Below are 23193 nucleotides of genomic sequence, written 5' to 3'. Positions count from 1 at the left end.
AGCTGCTCTTCCCAGTCCTCCCGACCTGTCCCTCAGCCTGTACACATCCCTGTTCCTTTGTTCTTCTACCCTCAACTCTGTCCCTTGGATGCCCAGGCCTTACCTGGTATCCCTGATGCTGCCAAGAAGCCTCTGCCCTCTAGGAGGAGGATAAAGATTGGCTAGAACATGATGCTGCTCTTGTTAGGTGAGCAGGGCCATGGCTTTCCCAACAGCCTCAGGCTGAGAAAGATCCTGTTTGTGAGGGCTCTATTCTACAGAGTGAGGCTTGCTGGTACTGCAGGACCCGGGAGTCCCACTTGCCCCTCTGATACCCCCCAGGCCAGACTGAACTCAAACTGTCAAGGGGGATCATCACAAGTTTGAGGGCAGTAGAGACCAAACCAGTCTGGACTCGCCTGGTTATGCTGGCTCCGAAGCCTAGCTACTCAGGAGGTTAAGGCAGGAAGATGGTAAATTCAAGGCCTGCCTAAGCAACTTATCAAGATCTTGTCTCGAAAGTAGTAAAATGGAGGCCAGTGTTACACTTGAGTGGTGGAGTTCTCGCCTAGAATTACTTCCCAAAGTCTCTGGGTTCAAGCCCCAGTGGGCAGGGAATGAAATCAGGATTCGGCATGTCTGAAAGCTGAGGGCTAATCTCCAGTCAGAATCAGTACTCGGGCTTCGACAAGTGTCTGGGCTCACTGTTTAGTTTTGGGTTTTAAAACATTTTTCATTTTTGAGGCAGGTTCTTACTATGTTCTTACTATGTAGACCAGGCTGGCCTTGAACTCAGATCCATTTGCCTTTACTGCCCAAGTATTGGGATCAGAGATGTGCTTTCTTTTAAACCAAACATCTCTGGCTTGAATATGCATCTTCTGGTTTAACACGGGAAAGCTGGGCTCCTAATGACATGACTACAGTCATCGTTTGCTCCTGCAAAGCATATTCCTGATTTCTTGTTTGACTTCCGATATGGCTTCTGTGAAAATCAACTCTGTTCACTGGGTGGTTTTCTTGAGTCTGTATCGATCTCAGTCTTCCTTGGGTTTGGTCCAAAGCTGGGGACGTAGATTCAGCCTGCAAACAGGTGTGTCCTAGAGATGCAGTGGGTGAACGAGGATGGGTGGAAATGGTCTGGAGAGTCTGTTGTTCTTCTGGGCAACTCAGAGTCAGTGGAGACTAGGAAGCCACAGGTAAGTTCTTAGAGAGGCGTTCTGAAGTGTGGCGTGGGTCCTTAGAGGATCCTCACAGGACTGGCCCCACAAGACAGGACTGGCTTCAACACATTCTGCATTGCCTTTCCTTCCTTACTGCCTCTGACCCTCTCTTCATTCCTCTGATTTTTATCCCTCAGAAAGCTGCTAGAGCCTAGGACAGCAGGATGGACAAAATGATCAGAAGTTTAAATCCAGTCTGAGAAACTTAGTGCAGCCTCTCTTCCCAAACCTGAATAAAGGGCCAAGGTTGCAGCTCACTAGTGGCGTGTCATCGTATTGGAGGCCTTTAATTCAATCCCTGGTACCATCTCCCCACCTCACATGAGGTGGAAGGGAGAACAAGCTGCTAGAAGCCACAGGCTTTATGTTGGGTCCTCAGGGCCAATCCAACCCGGGTTATATAGACGTGGGTCATTCTAGAGCTCACCGATCAGATGGTAGTGCTTGCTAACCATGCGGAAGTGAATGTTAAAGCAGGGATCCACTTGCTGTGGGCGTGGGGGAGGTATGGGGCTGCGGTTGAGATGGGGCTGTGGGTGAGGTAAATCTGGTTGCCATGGCGCTCTGGACCACAGGTTTTCCCAGTGAGTCTCCAGGACCATTAGCACCACTTGGTGACTCAGCAAGAGATCCAGACGCTGACTCCACCCTCAAACTACAGAGTCAGAGAGGAGGGGGTGAAGCCAACCCCTGTGCTTCCTGGCCCTCTGTGTGAGCCTCAGTTGGATGACATCTGGAAATCACAAACAAATGTCTGGGTTGAGCTCCTCTCAGTATCGGTGCCTACATTTCCAGACACGCATCGTTTCTATGTCTCCTGGAACCGTTTTGAAACAAAATCAACAGCAGGCCTTTAAAAAAAAAAAAGATGTTTCTTCATTCATAAATATATATATATATATTCTATTTGGGGCTCACGAGGTTGAAGTAGGGTCTTACTATAGCCCAGGCTGGCCTCAATCTTCTCAATTCACCTGCCTCAGCACTTCACCAGGCTGTTGGTGTGTTTTATGTTTGTCCTTTTTATTGATTGTGAATTCACCATGCACCCCAATCCCACTTGTCTCCCCATCCCTTTGTATCCACCCTTTGCCCTTGCAACCTCCCTGCCAAAAGAAAGTAAGATTCACAATAAAACAAAGCAAAACATCGTGTCATGGAACCTACAGTGTGTCACACAGCACGTACACCCTTTTGTCCACACGTCTTTACTTGCAGATGTTCATTGCAATGACCTTTGGTCTGTGTCCAGGCCTCTGGCTTTGCTAGGTTATGTTATGATCCTCACATGGACTCCTCTTGGATATCCTGCCATTGCCCTGAGTCGTGGAGGTCCTGCAGCTCAAGATGGCCCTTTCATGAGCTCCAGCAGTTCATAGATGGGGTAGATGTTGGGGTGGGCCAACTCAAAGCCCTGGATCTGGACATGGGGTTAGCTGAGTCGGTCGGCCCAGCAGCTCTCCTGTGCCTGCCCTGGGGCTCTCCAGCACTGCCCTGGCTAGCTCACCTAGTGCTGTTCCCATAATGGACAGGGTCAGCTCTCTTGCTCTCCTGACCTCAGGGCCAGTTTCCCTCGGTAGATTAGGGGCCAGACCAGCTTTCCCACACCCATGCCCTCAGGCTAGGTCACCTGCTTCCAGGGTTCTCTCTACTGGGCAAGGGGTGGGAAAAGCTCAGCACAGTGCCTCCGGTGTCGGTTCAGACCAGGGATGGCTCCATCGCCTTTGAAGATAACAGGAGCCTGGGACGTCAGCTCAGACTCCAGGTGCCATAGGACCCATACATGGCCCCCAGCTACAGCATGGATCCAGATGGCTCCATAGCCCCGAGTAGTAGTGCAGGCACTCAGAGCAGCACCATTCACCCTGTGGAACCACAGCCCTCAATTATCCACAAGCCTCTGATTGTAAAGAACTTAGTTCCAGCTGGCCAGCATTCTCTGTGAGATTGCGCAGCTGCTCCAGATATTTCACAAGAAATTCCCGCCACACAGGACTCAAAGACTTGAATTTCCTTCTTACCTGAGACACAAACTCTCCAACGTGTAAATGCTGGATCCTACTATAAAACAACTGCTTGGAAACAGTTCAAAAGAAGCAAGAGAGATGGCTCAGCGTTTAAGAGCACTGACTTCTCTTCCAGAGGTCCTGAGTTCAAATCCCAGCAACCACATGGTTGCTCACCACCATCTGGAATGGTGGTGATGGGGGGATGGGATCCGATGCCCTCTTCTAGTGTGTCTGAAGACAGCTACGGTGTACTTACAATAAATAAATATTAAAAGAAGAAGAAGCAAGAGGCACAATACCTTTCCCTTCCTTTATGCACTGTGTGTGTGTTAGATTATTTCAGGGCAGCTGTGGAGGGTAATATGAATGGTCTCTCCATGCAGCCTGGTGTCTGTAATCATGGCTGATGACCTAGGCTTACCTTGGAGTAACAAACAGCCATGTGGCTTGCCACCATCTTTACTAAGGTTAAAGAAAGGGCATGCCATGTGACTGCACTGCTAACTGACCACGTGGCATACATCAACCAAGGCAGTGCGTATAAAACAACCAGACCCACAGAGTCCTCTGCTAATCACTGTAGCCCCGTTTGTGAGATGAAGGTAACAACAGGTCCTCAGCCTATTACTTGATTTTATTTTTCCTATATTAAGGAGGTAATAGCAAGTCTCTTAAGATATTTTGGATTGGGATGGGTTTTTGTGTGTGATGATCTTTGTTCTAAAAATGAAAAATAACTGATGAGGACAAAACCATGAACAAGACTGTATAACGTATGTTAGATGATTAAGTCGTACAAGTTCCTAAAGTTATAATGCTTTATTCAAGCTAACAAAGAGGTGTATCTTCTTTTCCCATTGCATTATTCACTTTATTGGTTTTTTTTTTTTTTTTTTACAAAAGTTCATTACAATTTACAACAGGCTCCAGGAAAACACTTCATTTCATTCTAGCTATTAGGTGGCAAAGATGTTATGACGGGGAATCCAGATGTTTGACAGGTTACAGGATGACACTTTATTCTAGTTGTTATGGCAAAGACGTTATGGCGGGGAGTCCAGATGTTTCAATAGGAATGGAAGAGGAGGGTCATCGTCACCTCAGATGTGAGGAACAGCTTACTTTTTGCCAGATTTCTTAATTCCACCTGTGGTCAGGGGGCTCCTCCCTGCGGCCTTGGCTTTTAAAAGCTCTTCGAGTTTCTTCTGTTCCTCCTTTTGTTTCTGTTTGAAAGCTTTGTCTTCCTCGTCCGTCTCCTTGGCCTGCTTCTTAGGCTGTTTCAGGGGTTTCTTTTTGCCACCTTCGAGGCCCGACATGGCGCCTCCAGGCCCTTCACCAGACCCTGATTCTCACAAAGAGTATATCTAATCACTTATGCCTTTGATAATTTTGTGAAACTTTGGATATTTGATAAAACTAAGTCATATTTAAAATTTGACATTTTATAAATGTACACTATAAAAAGACCAGGAAATTAAGATTTTTCCATCCCTTTTTGAGCTGTATATAGACAGTTTAAAGTTGATACTACAGGGTCTTTATTTTTTAACTATCTTTATTTTATCTACATTGGTGATCTGGCTGCATGTCTGTCTGTCTGAGGGTGTCACATCCCCTGGAACAGAAGTTACAGATAGTTGTGAGCTGCCATGTGGTTGCTGGGACTTGAACCAGTGCTCTTAACTGCTGAGCTCTTCAGCCCCAACTAAAGGATCTTTAGAGAAGAGAGGCCCTTGGCCCTGTGAAGGCTCAATACCCCAGTGTAGGGGAATGCCAGGGCGGGGAGGTGAGAGGGAGTGGGTGGGTGAACACTCTCATAGAAGCAGTGGTGGGGTGGGAGGTGGGAGAGGGGGATTCCAGAGGTGAATCCAGGAAAAGGGGATAACATTTGAAATGTAAGTAAAGAAAATATTCAATGAAAAATAATGATTGTGGACAGAAGAGATGGCTCAGTGGTTAAGAGCACTGACTGCTCTTCCAAAGGTCCTGAGTTCAAATCTTAGCAACCACATGGTGGCTCATAACCATCTGTAATAAAATCTGATGCCCTCTTCTAGTGTGTCTGAAGACAGCTACAGTGTACTAATATATATTAAATAAATATTTTAAAAAATTATTGCATTAGAAAATAAAGAATATTTAATTCAAGAATTATATTTTTAGGCTCAAATTTAATGGGAATGTAATTATTAAATCCTGATTTTATAAAAGGTACCAACTTGTTGTAAAATGTTAAAAATAACTAAAGACATACAAATTAATGGTCAGTTACCTTATAAACCCTGAGATTATATAATGTGCTCAGAACTATATTCATAGTCATAATAAGTACAGAAACAAGTTTGGAGGAAGAGACCAATTTGTATTTCCCACCATATAGTATTCTGTATATATTGTCAAAATTAAACCTAAAGCAAGTAGAGCAAAACTAATTTAAAGTAAACTTAAAGTTTAATCTTCAAAACCAGTTATATAAAAAATTGCTTATAAAAATTAAGTGGTTGGGCTGGAGAGATGGCTCAGAGTATAAGAACACTGTATGATCTTCCAGAGATCCTGAGTTCAAGTCCCAGCAACCACATGGTGGCTCACAACCATCTGTAATGAGATCTGGTGCCCTCTTCTGGCCTGCAGGGATACATGCAGGCAGAATGCTGTATACATAATAAATCTTTTTTAATAAATTAAATGTTTGAGTAAAATGAGTTAAATTTACAATACGTGGCAGGGAGAGCCTAGGTTCAAGTAGTTCTGTTGGATGGAACACTGTCCTTCCCAAGTAAATTGCATTCTAGCTCTTCATGGGACAAAGATACATGGGAAAGTAAGACCTGCTAGACGTCTGCTGTTTCTGTCTCCACCTGTATAGACCCCCCAGCTCTAGCTGTGCAGGCTTGACCAGCTCAGGTCACTGAGGCAAAACCCTCCTTATCTAGAGATGAATTACTCTTCATGTCCTTGTCATATCATGACAGGGGATGGAGTCTCTTACTCAGTGGAGGACCTCGGTGTCCACATCCACATCCAGACTGTCTCAAACATCAGAGATGCAAGCAACATCTCTGTCCTCAGTATCTACAAAGTTGGCATGTGAGGATGCTGTGAGCCTTGTAAACAAGCCAACTGCCAGCCTGGTAAAGCCTGCATGCTAGTTCAATTGGCTACACCCTTTAGCCAGTTTTTCCCCTTAGCAAAATCTCACTTCAGGATCTAAACCCACCTGCCCATGTTCCCTGACAAAAGGAAGATGTCAGATACCCTCTCATCAAATTCACACCCTTAGAATGTTTTTCAGAATATCCAAGCTGTGTCTTTGACAGTTGGTTTATGTATCTGTAGAGTCAAGAAAGGATTGTGTTAAGTGATGTTCTGAGCCCTTCGGTTCTTCAGGAGGAGACTTAGATGAAGAAGTTTCTCCAACCTGTGCTCACCTGTGGCTTTGGGAATATAATCTAGTCTCTACCCAGCGGGAGAGCTCCAGAATCAGTGTCTGCTCTCTCGTCCCACAGTCTAGAAGACACACAAGGCCTTTGACAGTGAGCTTGGGGATGTTTTCAAAGAAATTCCAAAGCCTAAAGCTGGTTTAACCTGGTTATCTTGCTTTATAATTTATGCCTCCTCTAAACAGATAGGGTGATGTTAAGAAACACGCTTGCTGCTCTGCGTGTGGTGACATAAAGACTTGTAGAGAGTCACCTTTGGCTTTCACTGTCAGTACAGTTTGTCCCAAGTAGTTTACTACAGACGTGACACGGCTGGTGGCTCTCATCTTTCCCCTGTTGGTTGAGTGCATGCAATGAAAATTAATGGTTTTTTAAGGGTTCTGCTAACAGGGTTAATCACAGAAGAATGTGCTGGTTGTTCAGTGTAGACTTTGTAAGAAGAATCATTTACTGACCAGGGTGATAACTTATGTAGTGACTTAGGACAAACTAAAGTGTTCTAGGGAGATGCCCACTGAGCAGAAAGCAGGGCATTACTGTCTCTGGGAACAGTTTTAAATTGAAAATTAAAAAATCATTTCTTTAGGGGAATTAAATTGTCTTTTGGAATATAGGTATAACAATTTGATTTTTTTAAAAAAAATATTGTCTTATTTTTAGATACTAGATAAACCCCATTTTTAAAAAATTTACTTTATTAAATTATTTCTAACCAAAAGTTGTGTTTTACTTGAGATACTCTAGTTTTGTTCATTAAACAATAGCTGGTATTGTTAATATTTGAAACGAATATGTACAGCTCATTAAATATAAAAGAGAGAAATGTCACTTAGACACTTTCTGTTCATATTTATTCCTTGGATGCTGACTTTGCCCAACTGACACAGGAGTCGGATGTAACAAATGGCCGCTTACAGTTACTTTGTCCTTCTACAGGGCTCTGGTACATGGCCCGGCCAGTTGTACAATCACATTTAACCCTGGTTAATCTAGATGTAAACGTTTTCCTCATATACACTGTCTCTTAATGTTGCCCAATATTCCGACCTCTTGACTTAGGTCATGGATCTTTGCCAACTGTTAGGCTTTATCATGGCCTGCTAGATGAATCGTCTTCTGAGATACTCTAACCACTGTTACCTTTATCACCCTTCTGGCAGCACAAGGCAGTTACCAAGAGATCAACAACCAAACCACTAAAAGCACCTCAGGTGACCTCTAGAAGGGGACTGATGGGTCCCGGGCCATCCAGCTCCTCCCTCCTCTTGCCACTCTGGACATTGTTTTTGGGACTCAGAACTGAAACAGCTGGACTTGAGCTCTGTCACATCACAGCCCGTCTTACCAGTTCAGACCAGCTGGACCCCTTGACTGTGGCAGTACTCCAAGATTAAAGAGGACTAGCCCCGACTGCTGCTAAGAGTGGGATTTGAGCTGTTTCCATGGCAACCCATCCTAACTGGTTTGAATGAAACACAGGGACCAGACAGAAATCCCTTCTGGTTCCCTCCTACTCTGGCTCCTCCTGGATCACATCACTCCTTGTTCCTTCATGTATAGATTTTACCCCTCCCTTAAGCGCTTTGTTTATTGAACTCCACTCTATACCCAGGAAAAATGTTCCACACAAACGCTTCAAGTTGTCCTCATTCTAAAACAGCTACATTTGTCCCTGATGCACCTGCAGAAGAAAGACCTTTTAGATGCTGTGGAGAAACTCCGGCTAAAGGGGGTCTTCATTCCTTCCACCCCCCAGGCCAGATACAATTCTTTACATTAGTCCTCTGTTTTCCTGTTCCCTTCCTTCTAATCTCTCTGCTACTTCTAGCTCAACTTGGTGCAGCTGTCCTGACAATGGGACCAGTCCTTGTTACCCTGAATCAACTCTGTCTTAGTTAGGGTTTTCTTGCTGTGAACAGATACCATGACCAGGGCAACTCGTATAAAGAAAAACATTTCACTGGGGCTGGCTTACAGTTCAGAGGTTCAGTCCATTATCAATGTGGAGGAAGCATGGTAGTATGTAGGCAGACTTGGTGCTGGAGAAGTAGCTGACTTCTACATCCTAATTGGCAGGCAGCAGGAAGAGAATTAAACACACTTCCTCCATCAATGTCATACCTTCTTCAACAAGTACCACTACCTAGGAGGATCTGGTGGCTGTGTTCTTTCAAACTACTACAAACTCAAGGTCCACTTTCTCTCACCTCAGCTCTCCCCTGCCCCTCAACCTTCCCCAGAAAACTCTCTAAATTCTACTCTGTAACCAAACCAACTGCTCATCACCCTTTAATATTTATTTTCAAAGTCTCTTTAAGAATACAGGATGACAATTGCATGATCCACTGTAACCAGTCAAGAGAGACTTTCACCCTGCTTCGGTGGACCCAGAACTAGCCCCTCTGCACAGAGAACAGCTGTAACGCCCCTACAATGCATTTTGATAGCCTCTCAAGAGTTAGGAGTGATAGTTTTCTGCTGTAAGACTACCTTTCTCAGCTTTCCTTGAGGAGTACAGAAATCGTTTTGCGTCTCTGCCCCGAGAAGTCTCCGCATCCCATCTTACCCTGCAGTCGAGATGGACTTCTGCATACATGTGTGTCAAAATGCTTCCTCACCACAAATAAACATGGTTCCATCTAAGGCCAGACTCTTGTGGGATATCTACCAGAGAAGGCTGCTGGGGCATGAATTTAAGCCGGTAGAGATTCTTTATCGACTGCTGGTGACTATACTGGGTTTTCAGGATTCTAGTGTACCCCGGAGCCTTTCTCAGGGTGAGCTTTTAAGCATAAAAAACATGCTTTAGATTGATATGCTTCAGTTAACAAGAACAGAAGAAAAAACAGAAGCCAAAAGCAAGGTTAGTACATTTGGAGTCTTTCTCGGAATTACAGACTTTGATCGATTAGGTCTTTGTTTGCATTTTGGCAGTTGGTGCAGTCTACACGTTGAGTTTTTCAACCTGAATGGTACTTCCAACATGGAGTCAGTTGTGCTAAGATCTGGGCGCCTGTTACAAGAACACGCTTCTCTTTCTTTCTGCCTTCCAGGTCACAATACGTAGTGCTCCGGGAGACTTTCAGTGTGTTTATTTGCAAGATGGGATAGCAGGCATTTTACCAGCATTGTTAAGGTCAGAGTTTGCCTGGGCCCCGTCAGCTCTAACGTGCCAAGTTGGCCAAATAGTCCATAACAGGCCAACCAGAGAGCTCTTGTATATATGAGATTAGCACTTGTAAATATACAAGAGAACATCAGGGTGAGTGATAAAGGGAGTTCTACCCGGGGTGGGGAGGCTGGTAGTGGAGAGGTAGAAACCCTTTTCCCAGTTAGGGTGAGCATCTTTGTGTATAGCTTCCAGCATGTAGTTCATTCATGGGAAGGAGAACAGCTTAGACTGAGTTGTATACAGTCCGAAGGGGTTGGTGTGAGACACTGTGCGTGTTCTTTCCAGTTGTGCAACCTCTGCCATGGAAACGGGCCCGTGCAAATCAGACCATGCAAATGATGACAGCTGCAGCCTTGTGCTAGTAGTTTATAGCATCCAGAAGCTAGCAGTTCGGAATCCCTGGATCATGTGTGTGAAGATTCTCTAATGGGCGTCCAACGGCTCGCCTTCACTATAACCACAATGATTATGATCTCTAATCAGGAACGACAGTAATTCTGCCTATCGGGAGAGCATCAGGTCGAATCCAACTTACCTAAAATCCTGCACACACTCCCTTAGTTCTGCTAATGGAAGTGTTGTTTGTACTAGTCACTGGCCCCCCATTTCAGTCTCCTTGTCTTGCTGAAGGTTCTCATGGATGTTTCATGCTGCAGGATCCAAATTCTTGATAAAAGACTTGATCATCCAGGCAGGCATGGTGCAGGAGGAGCTGGGAGTTCTACATCTTCATCTGAAGGCTGCTAGCAGAATACTCACGTCCAGGCAGCTAGTACAATGTTGTTAAGCCCATGCCCACAGTGACACACCTACTTCGACAAAGTCACACCTCCTATTAGTGGCGCTCCCTGGTCCAAACATTATACAAACCATCACACTTCCCATCAATCCTTTAGAGACACCAAAATGAGGCCTGACCTTAAGCGCTCCTCCTACAGAGGGCACTAGCCAACCACTTAATTTCTTCTCTCCTCCTCTGGCTTTAATATTTCCATATTAAAAATGTAGTTTTCTGGGCTGGAGAGATGGCTCAGTGGTTAAGAGCACTGACTGCTCTTCCAGAGGTTCTGAGTTCAATTCCCAGCAACCACATGGTGGCTCACAACCATCTGTAATGGGATCTGATGCCCTCTTCTGGTGTGTCTGAAGACAGCTACAGTGTACTTATATAAACAAACAAACAAATAAATAAATAAAAATATAAAACAATAATTAAAAAAACCCACCACACTCAACTTCTTACCCAACATCTAAGTTATACTTGAGACAGGTATCCCAGATTTACATAGTCCAAGCTCAGCCCTTGAACCTTCTCCATGAGTCTGTCCACTAGATCCTTTCTCACATCCGTTAAAGGAGACTCTGGCTTCCTAGTCAATGGAAAACTCCTTTATGACATAGACATTCAGCTTTCATCTGGGGTCTGAGTCATGGGGGTATTTGCCAGCCCAAGCAGTAGCCTTAGTCAATTGTAAGAAGCGTGTGCTTGAGAGCAGGTAGGATACAGCAAAGGCACAGGAGAGTGGGACCCCCCTTTAACTTCTTCGAGACTCTCAGCTTGTTCTCCCTACTACAGTCCCAGGGCACATCTGAGAGCTGGGAAGCTTAAGCCGAGCCGCTGAAGTCAGGTCCAGTATGAAGGCCAGGCATTCTTCTTTCTAGGCAAAAGTTAATGGAATTTGGGAGTCAGGAGGCAGTGGCTCACAGGGGAGTAAGGGAGGAAAGAAAAAAGCAAAGATGCCAAGGGGGTGCATGGAGTCAGAATGCTGTGTCTACCTTGGATTGGCCAAGGTATTCTTCGTATTTTTATTGGGCCCCAATTTCTGTTTTGTAACCTAGGGTTGGAATGAGGGTTTCTTCAGCATCTTTTTCAGGGCTCCTCTGCCCTGTCACCCTAAATCCCAATGCACTTCCCTAAGCATCTGGAAAGGTCAGACTGATTGAGGCAGGGAGAAAGGGGAAACCCTGGTGACCATGGGTCCTGTACAGTCTGTAGCCTGGTAAATGACTGGTTGGGAGGGGGAAGCATCCCTGGTGCTAGAGGCAGGATTAAGGGCTTCTAGGCACATGAGTAGCTCCCTTGGGCTGACATGGGTAGAGCTAGTGGTGGCCAAAGACAGCACAACTGTGCCAATAGCCCTTGCTGACTTCTGTTCTCCCTTACCAGGTCTTGTCATTCTATCTTATCGCCACCGGGAGGCAGAAGGAGACCACGTTTCTGGCTATCCTATTTCTGTTTTTTTTTTTTGTTGTTGTTGTTGTTGTTGTTGTTGTTGTTGTTGTTGTTGTTGTTGTTGTCCCTTGGCTGCGGATGGGCACAGGTGGGAAAGGAATGTAAGTACCTGCCCACTATCTCCCACCTCAACCTGCTGCAGGATTCCTGTGTGTCCTGGGATATGTTCCACCTCTGTTTGGTTTTGTTTGTTTTGTTTTGAAGACAGGGTTTCTCTGTGTGGCCCTGGCTGTCCTGGAACTCATGCGGTAGACCAGCCATGGTACCTACTCTCTACTCAGAACCCGATATGCTGCCCAGATGCTGTGGTTATCCTGTGCCAGCCATGCTTAGCTTCCTGAGACCAAGGTGTCCTTTTTCCTAGGTTGGGCTGGGCTAAGGACTAGTCCTGGGGACTGGAACTGAGGGTCCATCATCTGAAAGAACTTTCATAGGCGCAACCTGTCAACAGGACACACACACACCCTCTCTCGTGGTTCTCCATGCCATTTCCTGCATGCTCCCCCTTCAGATTGTCTTTCATGGGTCCCTAGTAGATCCCCAGGGAACGACTCTCACCCCTACACCCCTATCCTTTCCCGGCTCACCCGCTCCTGCATATGCCCCATTTTGGCCCGTGGTATCTTCTCTACCTATCTCCTGTGCTGGCGTCATGGCCCCTCCCTGGGATCCTTTCTCCCTGATAGTGTAGCAGCTACAGATGACAGAGTAGATTTGGCTCACACACCTCTTTCCATGTTTTAGGTACCCTGAACTAGGGGCCCCAGATCTCTTCCCCAGGCCAGCTGTGGAACAGCTGAACAGCTTCACAGTGAGTTTGCTGTGTGAGATGCAGGAGATGCTCTGTGACCTCCACCCCTGGACCAGGGATGAGAGTCAGTCCATCAGGTGTGGCTCTTGCAAAGCAGGAGGCTGCTGCTGCTTCAGGTACAGCTCTTTGGGCTACAGTCTAGACAGCAGAGAACATGCTGGTAGGCTGTGCTCTGCAGGCAGTTAGGATGTGCATACAAGATTTGTCTTTTTTTAAAGATTTATTTATTCCATGTATGTGGGTACACTGTAGCTACCTTCAGACACACCAGAAGAGGGCATTGAATCCCATTACGGATGGCTGTGAGCCACCATGTGGTTGTTGGGAATTGAGCTCATGACCTTTGGAAGAGCAGTCAGTGCTCTTAACCACTGAGCCATCTCTCCAGCCCTGATTTGTCTTTTCAATATGCTCAGTTTATTCACACTAAGATTTCTATTGCTTGCTTGTTTATCGAGACAGGATTTCTCTATTATGTGGTTCTGACTGTCCTGAAACACATTATGTCTACCAGACTGGCCTCAAATTCACAAAGATCCACATGCTTCTGTATCCTGAGTGCTAGGTTGTGTGTTGGCCATCACACCCAACACACAAACATTTCACACAGTCCCATAGTAATATAAAGATTAAATAAACATTCCCCCAAACAGAAGATAGTTGGGTAGAAAATGCTACAGAGTCCCACTGACGCAATCTCTGGTGGGGAAGGCTCAGGAGCAGGTTCCACTCCCAAAGTTCAAGTTTTTTGGGGGACAGTTTTGTTTTGGTTTTGGTTTGGGTTGGGTTGGTTTTGGGTCTTTGAGACAAAGTTTCTTGGTGTAGCTCTAGCTGTCCTGGATCTCACTCTGTAGACGAGGCTGGCCTTGAACTCAGATCCACCTGTCTGTGCTTCTGGAGTGTTGAGCTTGAAGGAGCGTGTCACTAAAGTTCCAATGTTTATACCGTTTGTATCAAAATAGGCCAACGTCCCTGTTTTGATATCATTTCCTTGGGCAGATGGGGCTCGCAGCTAAGGGCTGATTCATTAATAGTAATGCCACCTTGGGGGTAGTTCATTAGCATATCCAGGCTTGTTGGGGACGGGGTTGGCTCATATCTGAGGCTTCTGTGGCCACTTCATTAATGCTAATGTTATGGGGGGGCGGGGGGAATAAGCTCCTACCGGACAAGCACTGCATTACTTCAAGTCACATGGTTTTCAGGTTACACAGAACGGGTTGACTTCTATTCCTAACACCAGGTCCGGTCTCTGAGAGGGTAATGGCTGGGTCAGCAGTACTTCTGTTGGCCTGGGATTCTTAGGAAAGCAAAAAGCTGCAGAGTGTTGGCTGCAGGTCTGTAAAAGCAGCAGTGGAGAGACTGAAGCTGGAGGGTGGCAGACAAACAAAAGCCAAAGCGACACGGAAATCAAGTGCACTCACTGTCCCCTCCCTTTCCTCCAAGTAAACAGAAAAACAGAGAGGGAAGGGAAGGGGAAGGGAAGGGGGAGGGAGGGGGAAGGGAGGGGGAAGGGAAGGGGAAGGGAAGGGGGAGGGAAGGGGGAGGGAGGGGGAAGGGAGGGGGAAGGGAAGGGGAAGGGAAGGGGGAGGGAAGGGGGAGGGAGGGGGAAGGGAGGGGGAAGGGAAGGGGGAGGGAAGGGGGAGGGAGGGGGAAGAGAAGGGGAAGGGAGGGGGAAGGGAGGGGAAAGGGAAGGGGAAAGGAAGGGGGACAATCTTTATTTTCCTCTGCAGGGTTCTTTTCCAAGCAGCTTTCATAGAAACACCTGTCCCGAAAGCCATCAGTGGGAATGGGGATCCAGAAAGACAAACTGCAGGGGGCGATGTAGAGAAACAAATGCATTAATGCTGGTGGGATCCATACATACATCTGCAGCAACTTTCACCGCTATCTGTATGTGTGAACATATATATTTTTTTATAGGTTCAGCTCTTTATTGGACATGCTAACAAAATAGGTTTAGTCAAAATGACCAAAGCCCGTGTCACATCCCAACCCCTGGGATTCTTCTTTGCTTTTGCCCTTCTTCTCAGCTGGGGCAGCAGAGGTGGACAGGGCAGGACCACTTGCTGGTGTGTCTGCAGATGCTGGAGTGGGCCCATTGCAGATGAGACTCCCAGTGCGGATGCTGGCCACTGCGTTTGCAAGAAAACCAGGCCAGAAAGTTTCAACGCTGACATCAGCTGCATTCACGGGGGAGTTGATCTCATGATGAAGGTGAGCTCAGAGACTGGAGCCATGTTGTGGACTGCCTCAGTGCAAGTCCTCAGACGCACTGAAGGCTTCTTTTGGAAGACCCAAGCACTTGGTGGTAGCTGAGGAAAGGGGAGAGCATGTACTTTGTTCACTTATAGAAAATGCTTTTGTAAGTGGCAAGAAAACATCTAGCCCAGATGAAATCCGTCTGCTAGTCCTTTTCTAGTTGCCTGGGATGTATCTTCCTGAGCATCTGGGTAATACAATCTAATGAGCCTCAGCATTTCTACAAATACTCTCATGCTTGTGTTTGGTAACACAGATTCTTTTCAAGGGAACACACTAGGTGAAATCTAGACATAACATTTTGTTCATAAATTCCTTTATCCAGGAAAATCCATAGGACTTGTCTTAGAGTTTCATTATTGTGAAGAGACACCATGACCATAGCCACTCTTATAAAAGAAAGAATTGGGGCTCAATTACAGTTTCAGAGGTTTAGTCTGTTATAATCATGAAGAGGAGCATGGTGGTGCACAGGCAGACATGGTGGTGCACAGGCAGACATGGTGGTGCACAGGTAGAAATGGTGGTGCACAGGCAGACATGGTGGTGCACAGGTAGAAATGGTGGTGCACAGGCAGACCTGGTGCTAAAGGAGCTGAAAGTTCTACATGTGAATCCGCACACAGCAGGAACAGAGAAACTCTGGGCTTGGAATGGGCTTTTGGAACCTCAAAGCACACCTCCAGTGACACACTTCCTCCAATAAGGCCACACCTTCTAATCCTTTCAAATAATTCCACTCCCTAGTGACCAAGGATTCAAGTCTATGAGCTTCTGGGAGCCATTCTCATTGAAACCATCACAGAGGCCAGAGGCCTTAAAAAACACCCCTCCCCCTTTTCTCCTCTCAGGAATGCGGGGTCATGTGTGGGAAGTACTGTGGACTGTAGAGGCAATAAGTCCATTTTAGATCCAGATCATGTTCCTTCCTATCGATCACACTGTTTTCTTTCTTTATTTTGCTTTTTCATAGTTTTATTTTCTAAGACACATTGGAACCAGGCAGTGTTATGCCAGGTTCACAGGAACCCCAGGAGACCACCAGGAATTTCGAGTCCGATGCAAGAACAGAGAGTCTTTATTATACAAGTCTAACCAGGATTGCAAGCCTCCCCTGCTCCACAGGTTAGGAATGTGATGTCCAGAGGCTGGAGAGATATATAGGGGTGCATACGCTGGGATTCTGGCATTACATGGTTGGGGTGGGGGTAGAGAGGTGCCTTCCGTCCATGGGGCAGAATCGCGCAGCTGGAAAAGGACCTTCCTGACCTGGGAAGTAGTAATTCATTGCATTATCAGAAGCCAGTGTATTTTGCAAACTGGTCACAGCTGTCTGGGAACACTTAATTGCCTCTTTCCCATAATCCCAGAGTGGGCTTTTTATCACTGCTCCGGAGAAAGGCTGGTTGTTAATCAGGGGAGGGAGGGCAAGTTCCAGCTCTGTAGACTAGGATAGGCTGCCTTTGTTTACTCCCAAAGACAGCATCTGTCCAGGAGAGGGTGGGGGAGGGAGTGCTGGTCACTTCGGTTTGGCAGACAAGGAGTACAGGACAAGGATTAATGCAGAGAAGGGGTAGGATCTTCATATCTCTTCAGCAGTTAGGGTGCGCTGCTTTCTTCTTAAAACTTACGGCTCCCCCCCCCCCTTAGGCATGAGGTTTAATGGAATTCCATTTAACCTCAATTTAATTGAACATCCTGTGATATCTCTCTATGGGCTTGCTTATTACCAGTACTGTGGCACATTCTACTGATATTTACATAGAGTTGAATTGGGGTATAAATGGAGGATAAAAGACCATCTTAAATCATACAGCGTAATTTAGTTGCGAATACACGTTCTCAACAAATATTAAATATTAAGTAGTTATTATCTATGGCAGTTCCATTTAAGAGCCCCAAATGAAACTGTCTGGAATTGACACAAGTCTTGAACACCAACCTGGCTAAAATCATACTCATCAAACCCCTTCGGGTCAGGACATGCTGTGTTCACCGAAACAGAGGCCCCGCCAGCCTTCAGGCAGGAACTAATCATGATGAATCCGTCTCCCACCTCATTCATGGTGGACTGGCATCTATCACATGTCCTGCATTGTAGTGTGGGTAAGACGGTGCTTCATTGTTTCATGTAAAGCCCTTACCTTAGGAATATTTTGAGGGCTAGGCTAACCCAAGAGCCTTTGGCAGGAGGATCATTGGGACTTTGTAATTCAAGGTGAGCCCTGGGCAACAAAGTAGCCCAAATCTTTAAATGCCTGTCTTTTTATTTCCTGTAGCCACTGCTTTCCCATTGGCATACAACTGTTCATTTCCATCCAGAGAGCCAGGTTCCACATTTTACCGTTTTTAAAGATCGATGAAATTTCCTTTTAGTGTTTGATTATATGAAGGGGGAAGGGGTAGAGAAGGGTGCTCACCCACCAGGGTGTGCATGTGGAGGGCAGAAAACAGTTTCAGTTGTTGGTACAACAAGAAGAGAAGAACTGAAAGCCAGGGTAGAGGTCATGGGCGGTTGGACTAGCATTTGGGTTCCATACCTGTCAGGTGGCAGGCAGGATTAGGTACAGGGTTCCCCTGTTCATGGCATCCATTGTCAGTTTGGAAGACATTGTGCAGGCTAATTTCCAGTTGCCTCTCTGTTCTTTGAGACCATTCAGAATGTGGACGCAGACTCTGAGATCCTCTAGTGAAAAAAAAATTCATCCCCCTGTCATGTGAGACACAAGGAATTAATTTCTCCTATAGACAAGGTTTTCCTGGTTTGGCCTATGTAGCCAGAGAAAGGAGCAGCAAACTTACTCTTTTCCTGTGTATCTTCATCCTGTAACGAGGCCAACATGAAGTTGATTGTGGTGGGGTTCACGTCCCACCCAAGGGCAAGGGCACTGCTTGAGCCTGGGGATGTTCTCTCATGAAGGCGTATCTGCAAACAGCATGACTGCAGAGCAACTGCCTATATGAGGCAGAAGGAAATATGGTTCCTCATGACTTAGCCAGGATTGGTTCAAACTTCTAGAGTCCAACCTGAGCAGTTTATTCAAGCATTTGTTTTCCATAATCAGCTTTTTAGAAAATATACCCGACTTTGAATATTATTTTATACTAAACAAGCTTTAAGTTTACTTTTTGTTTTTAAAGATTTATCTATTTATTATATATAAGTGCACTGTAGCTGTCTTCAGACACACCAGTAGAGGGCATCAGATTCATTACAGATGGTTGTGAGCCACCATGTGGTTGCTGGGATTTGAACTCGGGACCCCTGGAAGTGTAGTCAGTGCTCTTAACCACTGAGCCATCTCCCCACTCCTAAACTTGTTTTTTTAGAGTATTTTTTTTGGCATTGTTGCTTTGCCTGCATATATGTCTGTGTAACGGTGCTGGGTCCCTGGCACTAAAGTCACAGACAGTTCTGAGTGGCCATGTAGGTTCTGGGAATTGAACCTGGGTCCTGGCACAGGCATAGCCACTGGAAACGGCAGGAGTGGCAGCCAGCACAGCTGTCTGACACAACTCCAGCACAGCTGAGCTGAATGCTGTGACCACCACCAATCTGTCCCTCACTTTTAGGTTTCACTCTGCGCAGAATTCTTAGGGACTTTCCTCATTATGATCCGTTTTATGCCTTTTCCTGAGAAAATTATGTCTGAGTCTTTTTAGGAAAGTTCTAATAATAACTTTATCTGGCCACTACTTGGAAGTCTTCCTTATGCTCTGGAGATCATTGAGCACATATAAGCACACAGCTAGATGAAGCCATTACTCCAGGAATCTTCTTGAGGTGTCTACCCCTAAGCAAACCCAAACAGTATAATTGGTGCAGGGTAAACTGAGACAATTCACAAATTCTGACTGGCCCGGAGAATAGGCTGAGGATTCCAGGTCTCTTTAATCATAGCTTAGATCTTTCTGAAAATGTAGTTTAAAGATAGTTCATACAGGCTACACCTCACGGAAAAAGAACTCAACACATAAGATAGATTGACTAAAATAACCTCTTCCTACTTTATAGCTCAAGGATGAAACAACAGGGTACAAGGAGTGAGGTGTTAGCATTTGCTGTTCATAAAAAGGCCGGTTCAGATACTTTCTGTCTGTCTGGGGTGCCTTCTAGGTGCAAACACTGCTAGCCTCCAAGCAGGTTGTCATATAACAAATGTGTTTTCTTTGGAGGAGATGTTCTTTAGATTCTCTGAAGTGGAGTTGTAGGGCTGATACTAAGAATAAAATCTATATATATTTTTAAAATTTTATTTGTTTATGTATGCTCTTAACCACTGACCCGTCTCTCTGGCCCCTGTTTGTATTTTCTAATTTTGGCTAAACTTGTAACACTGGACATGTAATGAAAACTCAGAACACATAATCTGTACTTCTTGGATGACCATGAGTCTTTGTTCTGTGAAACCTGTATAAACAAGAAGCACCTGGTTGCTAGTCAGTCAGAGCTGCAAGATGCCCGGAGGACAGCCTGACTCACTTCTCCCTCCTTCGCAGGCTCCTTATCTCTTCTAGGGAAGCCCTCTGCTCCCCACCCCATCAAAGTCCTCTGGGAGAGGTCAGTGCTCTTAATCACTGAGCCACCATGCCACAGGCCCAGTATGAAGAAGGTGAGATGAGGAAAGGGACGGGCACCTGGAAAGGGGTAGCTAGGGGGTGGGGTGGGGATGGAGAAGGACAGAGAGAGGAGAGGGGAAGAGAGGAAGATACCATCCAGGAACACATGGGGGCAGGAAGAAAGAGAAGATGGAGAGGGAGGGGAAGAGGAGGGAAAAGGGGAGGGGGGAGAGAGAGAGAAGCTGAGAAGCCGAGCAGTCCTTTTATACACCTGGCCCCTGGCTCTTATCTGGCAGGCAAAGATGAAAGCTGTTGCTAAACAGCTGTTGGTCATAGCCTAGAAGAATTGCTAATGATCTCACCAGCTCAAGATTTTTATATATACTTAATTGAAGCTCTTTTAGTACCAAACTAAACTTTAAAAATAGTCCGTGGAGAAACTGGGAACTACGTGTGTGTGTGTGTGTGTGTGTGTGTGTGTGTGTGTGTGTGTGTGTGTGTGTGTGGTGTCCCTGTGAAAGGACAACGTAAGCACCATTTGTTACCATTTAAGGACCTGGCCTTTCAAAAAAAGGTCATAAGAAAAGGTCCAGAAACAGACCTTAAATTCTAGAAACTAGGCCATAAGACACCAGCTCCAGGGACAGACCATTAAATCCAGAACAAGATCATAAAACTCCTTCCCAAAGAACAGCCTGGCGATGACCACAAAAATGAGGAAATACTTTATCTCAGAACGGGCCATCTGTGGTGGGCAGTCCTATCATCCTATGATTGTTTATGACACAGGAATGCAGATCACTGACCATGTGACCCCCTAACGCCCACCAGTGAATTTTTCATTATAGTTGAAACTGGAATGAGGTCACAAAAAAATGGCTCAAGTCGGCTGAGTGGCATAAAGAGAAGAGGAAAGAACATCTTTATCCAGCACTTGGGAATCAGAGGCAAGTTTGAGAACGGTCTGCTGAGTTCATCTATAAAAGTGCATGGTCTCAGCTAGAGAAATGGCTCAGTGGTTAAGAACACTGACTATTCTTCCAGAGGTCCTGAGTTCAATTCCTAGCATCTACATGGTGGCTCACAATCATTTGTAATGGGACCCTATGCCCCCTTCTGGTGGCAGCTACAGTGTACTCACATATATAAAATAAACAAATCTTTAAAGGTGTATGGTCACACAGTTATTGAGCCCTGATTAATAACCTAATGTTGACTGGAATAAGTAAACACAGTTTTATGCTGTGTGGTTCTTTGGGCTGATGATAATGGCATCTTATATATTAAAAACTTATCACCAGTAGTTACTGGAGTGAGCCATGTTTTATGACATACATCCAGCATGTTTCCCCACATAGTCTCTTATTGTCAGATTCAATGTGACTAGGGGGGAAATGAGCATATTTAAAAAAATATGTATATGCATGTGTGTCTGTTTATTGTTAAATGGGGGTATGTTCAGGTGTCCCAGGGAGACAAGAAAGTGTTAGATTCTGGGGGACTGCAGTTATGGGTAGTTGAGAGCTACTTTACCTGGATGTTGACAGCTGAAGTCAAGTAGAACACATTCTCAATTGCTTAAAAAAAACCTTCAAGCCTGTAAGGTGTCCCTTTTCTGTTGTTGTTGTTGGCTTCTTTTCAAACCCTTCCAGTATAGCCGAGGCCATCTGTGTCTTTCCATTGTGAAGGACTACAGCTGGTGTCATACATGCCCCTGCTGACCAGTGTAGCAGTCACGGCCATGCCTCTGTCCCCTCTGTCCCCACAGGTCGGCCTATGGGTATATGCTAGGAAGCTACGACTCCTCTCCAGTGGGGCTGCTCATGTCCTGATGGAGTGACAGTCGGGTTTATACCAAAGACTATCACTCTTATACCACCCATGTGAGAACATACGTTGTTACATCTATAGATGGCCAGCTTGATAACGCACCACTGTGTTGTGATTGGTTCTTCCTGGGTAGGGAATGCTGAGAGGTGAATCTACCATACAAGACTGTGGCGATATTTGAACTAATGAATGCAGATAAAGTGTGAACTTCGATTATTTTCATTGAAAAAAAAAAACCTGACATTTAAAATTGCATTAGGTCATTGGCATGTCGACCAGGGAAAGGTACATGTAGACATTTCCTGGTGTACAAAATTCTAAGCCAACTCAGCTGAATGCAGAGCCTATAAACATATGTGTTCCTTATTCGGGCTGTCAGTAAGTATTTACAATGAAATGGGCAACTGTCATTGCCAGCAGGTTGTTCATAAAACAGTAGTGAAGTGTACAAAACCCAAAGCGCACTCAGACAATTCCTATAGAAAATATATTCTAAGACTCATTACAGATACATACAGGATCTTCATTTCCCAGCTGGACCTGCAAGTTAGAGAAAATACACTTAGACTGAGGCACTGTATCTCAACCTGTTGGGCCTGACACCTTTGGAGGCTCAAACGACCCTTTCACGAGGGACATATGTCAGATATCCAGCATAATGGATGTTTATATCACAATTCACAACAGTAGCAATTACCGGTATAAGCTATCAGTAATAATAATTTTACAGTTGGGGGTCACCATACATGAGGGTATTAGCTATTAAGAAGGCTGAGAACCATTAGGCTAAGATCATGCTAACTTCTGTTTCCACGTCTCTGGTTTCCCTGAGAATTCATGACAATGCTGACAGAGAGAGGGGATTCTTAAGTCACGGTTCTGTTAATGTCACCAAACACCCAAAGCTGTGCACCATGTGAAAAAAATTAAGTTTTATTTTTTTACCCTTTTACAGATTCAACTTGCACCAAACTGTTGGGAACAAGCAAAATAAACTTGTCCTAAGAGCTGCAATTTTGTTTTCAGAGTCCATTTTAATCATGGGGTGAAACTATTCAAGTTCCCAGGCCCTAGGGGAGCCGGGGCCTTGACAACAGCTGTCAGCTTCTGTTATTCATCTTTTCTTCCCTAAAACAGCAGGACTGACTCTGACCAGCTTCCAATATTCATCCCCAAAACATGACTGCTCCAAAATATAATGATTATTTCCAACCACAGCTTATGCTATTCATCTTTGCTCCCCAAAGCAGAATAACTGTTCCTAGTCACAAAGGAGCAAATGGTTTTGATTGATTAGACTGTAAACCCTACCCAGTAAAAGCTGACATAGATCAACCATAAGGAAAGCCCCTGTATCCCTCCATCCTGACTGTGGGAGAAGGCAATTGTAAGTTGTTTTGCAGGCCCCTCACAGTTACCCGGCATCTTCTTGTCACTGTTTAGTCCGCTCGGCTATTGCTGCCTGGAAGAGAGTGAGGAGACAGCGTGGCTCACACACACACAGAAATGCATTCTATGTGCACATGTGGGCTGCCTGCATCTGTGTCTGTGGCACATGCATTCCTGGTACCTGTGGAGGCCAGAAAGGGGTGGTGTCAGATCTGGAACTGCAGTTAGAGATGGTCATGAGCCAAGATGTGGGTGGTTTGGAGCAAATCCACAGTCTCTGCA

At 45.4% G+C, this 23193-nt stretch overlaps 1 protein-coding gene across 1 annotated transcript; it reads right to left on the bottom strand.

Annotated features, from left to right (window-relative positions):
* Positions 1 to 4329: 4329 nt before the first annotated feature.
* Positions 4330 to 4527, bottom strand: LOC308431312 (translation machinery-associated protein 7-like; the record flags this gene model as incomplete). Its single annotated transcript, XM_080930693.1, has 1 exon — positions 4330 to 4527. One exon carries the CDS (start codon positions 4525 to 4527, stop codon positions 4330 to 4332), a length of 198 nt encoding a protein of 65 aa, XP_080786819.1.
* Between the last annotated feature and the right edge of the window lie 18666 nt (positions 4528 to 23193).

This window comes from Micromys minutus (assembly GCF_963924665.1).
Source record: "Micromys minutus genome assembly, chromosome: 16".
NCBI lineage: Eukaryota > Metazoa > Chordata > Mammalia > Rodentia > Muridae > Micromys > Micromys minutus.
The sequence above is the reverse complement of the archived record's forward strand: the minus strand, read 5'-3'. Positions and strand labels throughout refer to the sequence as shown.